Here is an 8,171-nt window from a genome sequence, read left to right as displayed (position 1 = left end):
GTGTGTGTGTGTGTGTGTGTGTGTGTGTGTGTGTGTGTGTGTGTGCGACAACAAAAGTCAAAGCTAATCCCATCTGAGTGGCGCTGCGACGGCCCGTCTGAGGCGCGACAAAGGGCTCGTTAGCATTCCCAGCAACCGTCTGAGGTCACATAACAAACGAGCTCCTGGAGCCACGCGATACCCACGTCATGGATGTTGAACCCTCTCAACGAAAAAGTGGGTGTGTTGTAACAACTGTGCCGTTTCTGATACAGCGTGAAATTGGTTTCATTCTCACCTAAAAAAAAGATTTGAATGTGTAATTTGTCCGGTTTCCTACTTATCCCTTGTACTGTTTTAGTGTGGAGTCCCTCAAGGTTCCGTCTTTGACCCAGTTCTGTTTTCAGTTGCATGCTTCCCATGGGAGAAGTGTCCCCCGCAGGCAGACAAAAATGTGGTTGGTTTCAGCAACACCCACATCAGCACGAATGTGACAAAACGTTTGTGTTCAACCCTTTCAGCAGCACATGTGGGTGTTAAAACATCCACATTTTTGTGACAAAAAGTTGGTTTTGAAACCTTTTAACAGGAAAAGTGTCTCCCAATGTATTTGGGTATTGAAACCTTTCACTGGGAAACGTTTTCCTCTTAAGTGTGGGAAAAATGTGGGTGCACCTACAATCCTCACATCTGTGATGAAAAGTATGGGCGTTCATACCTTACACCATGTAAAATGTGTGTACATCTACTTTGCCTGTGCGTACATATATTAAAACTAATAAAACCTAAACTAAAATGAAAAAAATATACGAACTACGAATATAACCTAACAAACTCTATAAAAAATAATTTAACAGAATTTAAAAAAGAAAAAATCAAAATGCAATAAAAACTAACAATGACTACAAATCATTCTGACCTTCTCTTCTAAAAACTATCCTCACCTTCGACTGGGAAAAATGTGTTTTTTGAAACACCCACATTGGTGCACCCCTGCTGACGATGTCATCGTTGTCATTCAGATAAAGACAAAAAAGTCTCCAGTGAGCCATCAGAGGGCGCCGTGAGAGAAGAGACATCGGCGTCGGGCGAGGTGAAGAAGAAGGAGTCGTCCAAGGAGAAGAAGGACACCAGGAAGGAGTCCGGCAAGGAGGCTAAGGAGGAGGCCAAGGAAGCTAAGAAGGAGTCGTCGTCGTCTTCCAAGGAGAAGAAGGAGCGAGACAAGGAGGCAGGGGATAGGAAAGTTTCCAAAAAGGCGTCTGTGGGCAAAGTCAAAGAAAAGAAGAAGAATCCTGAGGCTGGAGAGGCTTGAGCACGAGGTTCCAACTCTGATCGCCTCGGTGAGGTAGGCACGCTAACCACTAGCCGCCCCGCGTGCTGCTCATTGAAAACTGAATACATTCACCATTGATGGGCAGTTTAAATGGTGGATGGGGGCACAATATTTCATCAGCACCACTGGGGGGCCACATAGGACCAAGCACTTCTTAACCAGGTTTTGGACAAAAATGTTAAATATGGACAAAATACATGCATATGTCTGTTTTTTTTTTTTTCATCAAACCAAAGCACATCGTAGTATGTCATTTCATTTTTCATGATACATTTCTCAAAGCATGTATAAAGAGACCCAGACGTGAACAACAAAGGGTTTGAACAAACCAAATTTGAACTGTGATTTTATTTTCCCAGTGAGAAGGCCTCTCGTGCATCAGAAATTACATTCAAGGACGGAACAAAACTGGTTAAATATGGACAAAATACATGCATATGTCTGTTTGGGTTTTTTTTTTTTCATCAAACCAAAGCACATCGTAGTATGTCATTTCATTTTTTATGATAAATTTCTCAAAGCATGTATAAGAGACCCAGACGTCAACAACGAAGGGTTTGAACAAACCAAATTTGAACCATATACTGTGATTTTATTTTCCCAGTGAGAAGGCCTCTTGTGCATCAGAAATTACATTCAAGGACGGCACAAAACTACTGAACAGCAAACCAACGTTAAGTTGCAAGAAGTCATCTGGGGTATGTTCTCACAAAAATCAACTCACTCAAAACTTTCATGTTATTCAACTGCTAGATTTGTCCTGCATGTCATTCCCAAATCTACAAAAAAGAAAAATGACACAGATAAATCGAAAATTTTAATCAGAGATTGTTTTATGTTTCCCCAAATGTATTTTTGACGTTGATTTAAAAAAATGTCCTGACTGTTTTTTCCTAGCACATTAGGTTTTTGAGATACTCACTGTATTTGCATTTTTGTTTTTTAAGTTTAGCCCATAAAAGCCTGCGCAATACACATTTTACCATGCGTTGTCATTTATAGCTGACGTTTCAAAAAAAAAGAAAAACATCTACAAAACTATCTACAAAAGCTTACTTGCATCTCTAATTTTAAAATGCAGTCAACATTTGTTGACCCGTACTGTATTGGGGAGTATGAGACACGATGCAAGTACGACTGGGCCATGTCTGCCATCTAGTGGTAAATGGGGATATTACAACTTAAAATTATACAGTGGAACACCACTATCGTGGGGGATAGAGACTGCAAATAGAGAAAATTGTCATGTTTGTCATTCATGGATATGTATTTGAGTTTGTTTTGGGGTTTTTTGTTTTTTGTTTGGGGGGGCAAAAAAATTATTAAGCAACAAATGCTGATTAACCTACAATATACATTTTAAATAAAAGACACTCATTAGTCTTTTTCACAGAGATTCTCTTCCACTGGCAAAACCTTCTATCAACAAAAAAAAAACTGTCAGTGTTGAAAAACTTGATTTGAATGATGTGAGCTCAGGTAAACATTTACTTTCCAGTGATACGAGTTAATAATACTTCGTAACCATGGCAACATGGTCACGTTTGTCAGCTAGCATCTTAGCATTCATGTTGTCTGCATGGTTAGCGCCGACGTGTAGGAGAGAAAAGTCAATGAAAGCCCAAAATAAAAATGCTTGTCAGGATTTTGAAGTGAAATGTTTTGTGCTGAATTTGTCAACTGTGACACTTTCCGGTCTTATTTTTTGACCTCTCAGTGTCCAAAGTTTTTCTTTTTCTTTTAGAAACTTATTTTTGATGGCTTTTTTCTTGTTGCTCTTGCTCTCGTTTACTATAAATCCTGTGTGATTGCATTTATTTATTCCGGGGCTTTTTATCTGTGTGTTTTTGTTTTTGTTTTTCTTTCAAATAAATGAATGTTTTCCTCTTCTTTTCATTGCTCTTTTCATTGGATCTTTTTCACTTTTTATGTTGCAATGTTTCGTTGCCTTAATTTGTCTTTTTTCTCTTGCCTTTAATTTTTACTTTTTCTTTCAAATATTCAAATATTTCCTTCTGTATTTAATTCATTGTTTTTGTTTGTTTTCTTCCTCAGGTCATTACGGCTATTATTATGTATCTGTTTTTTTTTCTCACCCCCTTTTTCCAATTTGAAAACGTGTTTGTTGGTCCACGCAGTACCAAAATCGTCCTCCAGGGGAATTTGACTGCGGAAATTGTATGTCATTGTGTTGGAGATGCAGGTAGAAGTCCAGAGAGAGACAAGCTCCTGTGGTTGAGACAGCTGACCCCCAACCCCTCCACCACAAAATCCATCCACCGCCCCCTCACCCAGTCTCTCTCTCTCACACACATACACACACACACACACACACACACACACACACACACACACACAGGGTCTTTGAGGGCCAGACCTGTCGGCTGCAGAAGGCTTTAACCTCGGGGCCGGCGCGGGGGGGCTCCGACCGGCCCCCCCTGTCTGTCCGCCGGCAGGAAACATCGTCTCTGGTCACTTTCTCCTTTTCCTTTTCTTCTTCTGTTTGTGAGAGGTTTCATCTGCTAGCCGTTAGCTACGCTCTGTTAGCATTTCACTCTTATCTGGCGCTTATCTGCTCACAGTGGCAGGACATTTGGGAGACGACTGTAAGGTTTGGGGTTGATTCCTAGTGGCCACCCTGCCCCACCACCACCGTCAGCCAGCCCTCTTAAAACCGCCTCACCACAAAGACTCCCCCCCCCCCCCGCACCGCTGTCAAGCCAAAAAGTGACGAGCCAGGTCCCTCATGCTGAAGTTGCTTTGGATGTGCCCCAGAGCTCAACTTTGTAACTTTAGACATTATTTCCCATGGTCTAAACACACTTCGCTCCTCCAAAAGTTCTTAATTGTAGTTAAAACGTCATATCAAAAAAGCTTGGCACTTGAGCAATCACTCATTAACGTGTGTCCAATTCAGACTCAGTTTGATTAATTTCCTAGAAGCATTTTTTTTTGAAATGGAGCAATTATGATACTGTCATGCCCTCACGTGGGGGCAAGGGGAGCCGCCATTGATGATTATCAATATGCATTACACACACATGTAATGCATATGCAGCCAAATGGGACAAACCGCCAAACATGCAAAATGCAAATTGAGAACAATCAAGCAGATTTAAAAGTCAAGTGAAAAAAATAACAACAAAAAAACATGATTTTAAAAATACTTTGAAAGCCTGCATTTAAAAGCATTGTTATTTTATGAGTATGTTTGGCATATTTATTTCTTCATCTTATTCACTCTGACAATAAAGGGTCCCAGCAAATCGGCGGACTGTATTTTACAAAAGTACAGTGGGGGAAAAATGCTGCTAAGGGAAATTGGGAGGGGGGGGGCATATTATACACGGATGCTCGGTTTTGTTTTATTTTTTTGTGATCAATGTGGAGATGGATTCGGCTGCTATGCAGTGCAGGGGGGGTGGGGGGGGGGGTCTGTCGAGTCGAGCGGGATGCGGCACTGCTGACCACCCCAACACCTTTAAACAACATTCACCTTGTAACCCTGAATGGAAAACTGTTATGTTGCAGCTTATCAAATTAACTTCAAAACAAATCATATATCATCGCTTGCTTTGATTGGCTTTCGTGTGTGTCAGAGATGAAAACTGAAGAATTTGAAAGCGGCCCTCGCATCCTTCCATTTTGCGATATGTGGCCCTCCAATGACAAAAGTGCGGAGCCCCCAACACACACACACACACACACACACACACACACACACACACACACACACACACACACGCACGCACACACACGCCCTGCCTTCTACAGTAGCAACAAAACAGCCACTATTAGTTTTGCAGTCTCCAAGTGGGTCTACTCGTGAGCTGCTGGACTTGCAGTATCAAGAATGTGGAATAAAAGCTGAAGCTGCTCTCCATCGGTGCCGACTGCCTCTGCTGGGCTCCGCACGGCAGCATGTAGTCCGAGAGGAAGAGGAGGAGGAGGAGGAGGAAGAAGGAGAAGAGGAGGAGGAGGAAAAGCGTGTGTTCGAGTGAGACAGGAGAGAGGGAGTGTGTGTGCAGTCCTCCGAAGCGCGCAGTCGGCAGTCAGCATCCATGAACGCAACACTTTGACGTTTCCCCCTGGAACGTCTCGAGTATTTTTTGGCTCCGGACGGATTCTACCAAGTGCTCACATCTTAACAGGTTTCAAGTGGCTTTGACAACGCGTCATGCGCATGCAGCCCGGCTCCAAAGCTTCTGCACTTACCTCCCCGTGGACACTTTTTTTTTTACTTCTTATTTTTGGGATTTAAAAAAAAAAGCGCACGTGGACTCGGAAGTTCTGTCGCTTGTTGAAGATGTCGCCCGGCCGCCGCTCCACCTCCACCTGCAGGCTCCTCGCCGGCTCGCTGCTGCCTCTGCTGCCGCTACTTGCGCTGCTGCAGGCGGTGCCGCCCGCCGCCGCGCTCATCACAGGTGAGAGTCCAAATTCGGGTCTCCGTGCGTAAAAGCGCACCGCGCGAGACGCGTCGGGTGCTTCTCGTTCAAATTCGCGAGGTTTACGTGGTGAACTTAGTTCGGGGATGCGAAGATGAAGAAGCTTGTAATTCCGACTTGTTTTAACTTCGGACACTGTGTGCGCATTTTGCTCCCTCCTCCTCCTCCTCGTCCTCGTCGTCGGCGGCGTCGGCGTCATGTGTTTGCCCCGCGGCCGCGCGACCCGAAAGGCGGTTGGAAACGTGATTTTATTTTGCCTTCGTTAAAATTTAATGATTACTCCCACGCTGCACTTAAATAGAAGCAGTACGCGTACGTTGTAAACGATGTCTGTGAACGTATTGATTCAACGCCGACGTCGGCAACGGTCTAGAAAAAAAAAAGGACATTTTCTTCATTATAGGGAGAAATATTCACGCTCCGGATTTAAGTCGAAGTGATTCGAGTCTTTGATAAAGGTAAAAAGATGAAATTAAGTACAGACTTCGTTATTATTTCATAGCAGAAGACTGCACAAGTTCAACTCAATAAAAGTTTAAAAAAAAAATGTGCGGCTCCAGACTTGATCATCACTTCATTAACAACAAGAGGCAGAGGTGGCAAAATGCGTGAGCTGTCGTCTACTGTAGTAGAAGTACAGATACTTTTGTAAATGAAGGCTGTAAATAGCTGGTTCAACTTAAGTAAACGTAGAAAAACAGTAGATGTGCCTATCACTGTTTCATTTTCGCAAGTGGCAAAAGTATCCACACTCTGGATTGAAGTCGTACTGGTACTTGTGTGAAAAAAAACTGTAGAAGTCTCGATTTATCTCCTTTACTTAAGATTTTCAAAATTACAGGGACAGGTTAGATCTTTTTTTTTTCGTTGTTGCAAGAGACAGAGGTGTCAAAAGCACTTACAATGTACTCAAGTAAAAGTGCAGGTACTTGCATGTGTAAAAAGAAAAAAAGCACAAGTACAGACTTAATCATCTTGGCGAAAGTATTCACACTCAAGACTTGATTAGTAAATATAATCGTGAAAAAAAGGCTACTATTGATTCAGCAGCACTGATTCACCTCTTTAAGTAAAAGTTAAAAAAACAAAAACCCTACAATGGTACCTCTACTTACGAACGTCTCTTTATACGAAATTTTCAAGTTACGAAACGCCTCAACCGGAAAATATTGCCTCTTGATACGAAAGAAATTTCAAGATGCGAATGGTAAAAATACAGCATGGGCTGCTACTCGCAGCTCCGAACGCAACATACGTATAGCTGCTCTGCCATTGGCTATTACCTGGCAGCTTCCTGGCCTCCAATTGGCTAAGAGGGACTTCTACGTATTTGTCAATGGTGCAGATAGATTTGTGTCTATCTAGAGTCCTCGGCATTTTGGTTAACTTGGAAAAACAAAGAAAACAATTCTCTGTCCTCTTTTTATGAACCTTCATCTTGTTAGTCCCCCAAATATAAAATGGCTTTTATGCTCGCAAAATAACATGTTCTAATAGCTTTGCTAATGTTGAGAACTGACCGACAAAAAAAGGGAATGTTTTGTTTTGAGCCAAAGGCACAAGACACAACAAATTCTTCTTGCGTCTAACAACATCCAAAAAAATCAGATAGGGAATATCTTGCTTCTCTGAATCTGTTGTCATTGTGGTTATTTGTTGCTATTTGTCACGCATTCCTTCATGTTGCTCAGTGTAAAAAACAAAATATGTTGGGTGAACTCCAAATTTGAAGGCGACAAACTTGGATGAAATTTTCAGTTGGGTTTGGATAATGGATGGATCAATGAATATGAATAAATATTTTAAGCTTTGCCGTTGTGGAAATTCGCCTAACTGGATTTCACAACAAAGAAATACGTTTAGAAAACTACCGGTAACTGTCCCTTGGATTTGTTTTAAAAAAGAACAACTCAATTCAGCAAATGGTTTTGGAGCAAACAACTTGCTAGCTTTGTTGTGTTAATTAACATTGTTGCCATAAATGTTAAGAATTTGAATTTTAAAGTTGTTGCAACTTAAATGGCTGTTTGAGCCCCCCCCCCCCGAAAAGTGTTTTGTCCAGATTTTGTTTGACATTTCTATTTTTTTTTTTTTTAAATCTAATCAAGTACAGTAGCAAGTATTTGTTCTTGGTTACATCCCACCACTGCAGGCAACTAAAAAGCACAGGCAAGTCTTTTTTTTTTTGTCATCTCCAGTTGGCCTTCGTCATCATGGTGTGATTATAGTGAGAGAATGAAAGTGTTTGATGCAGAACATGTCCCGCGTTTTTCGGCTCAGCTGGAAACGTTAAATCAGACCTCCACAGGACAGTATTTTTTTTTATTTTGTTTTGTTTTGTCTTTTTTTAATTTTTAACAAGATGCCGCGTTTCCTGGCAGGTTCTCCTCGGAGCAAAAATGGAAATGAGGTCG

General features: G+C 41.8%; 2 protein-coding genes across 5 annotated transcripts in view; both read left to right on the top strand.

Moving 5' to 3' along the window:
* The window catches only part of bbs9 (Bardet-Biedl syndrome 9), a 96,619-nt gene extending 94,982 nt beyond the window's left edge, over positions 1-1,637 (top strand). For 2 of the 4 annotated variants that reach the window (XM_019863801.1, XM_019863800.1), the window contains exon 23: positions 1,002-1,637. In XM_019863801.1, the coding sequence (XP_019719360.1) occupies positions 1,002-1,291 (290 nt within the window). In that variant the 3' untranslated portion in view covers positions 1,292-1,637. The remainder of the gene's footprint in view (positions 1-1,001) is intronic. The other 2 variants (XM_019863802.1, XM_019863799.1) reach the window with 1 other exon arrangement.
* Positions 1,638-5,120: 3,483 nt separating this feature from the next.
* The window catches only part of bmper (BMP binding endothelial regulator), a 22,596-nt gene continuing 19,545 nt past the window's right edge, over positions 5,121-8,171 (top strand). The window contains exon 1 of the mRNA XM_019863748.1: positions 5,121-5,736. Coding sequence (XP_019719307.1) covers positions 5,619-5,736 — 118 coding nt within the window. The 5' untranslated portion in view covers positions 5,121-5,618. The remainder of the gene's footprint in view (positions 5,737-8,171) is intronic.

This window comes from Hippocampus comes, unplaced genomic scaffold (genome assembly GCF_001891065.2).
Source record: "Hippocampus comes isolate QL1 unplaced genomic scaffold, H_comes_QL1_v1.1 scaffold249, whole genome shotgun sequence".
NCBI lineage: Eukaryota > Metazoa > Chordata > Actinopteri > Syngnathiformes > Syngnathidae > Hippocampus > Hippocampus comes.
Note: the sequence above shows the minus strand (reverse complement) of the source record. Positions and strands in the feature narration are given on the sequence as shown.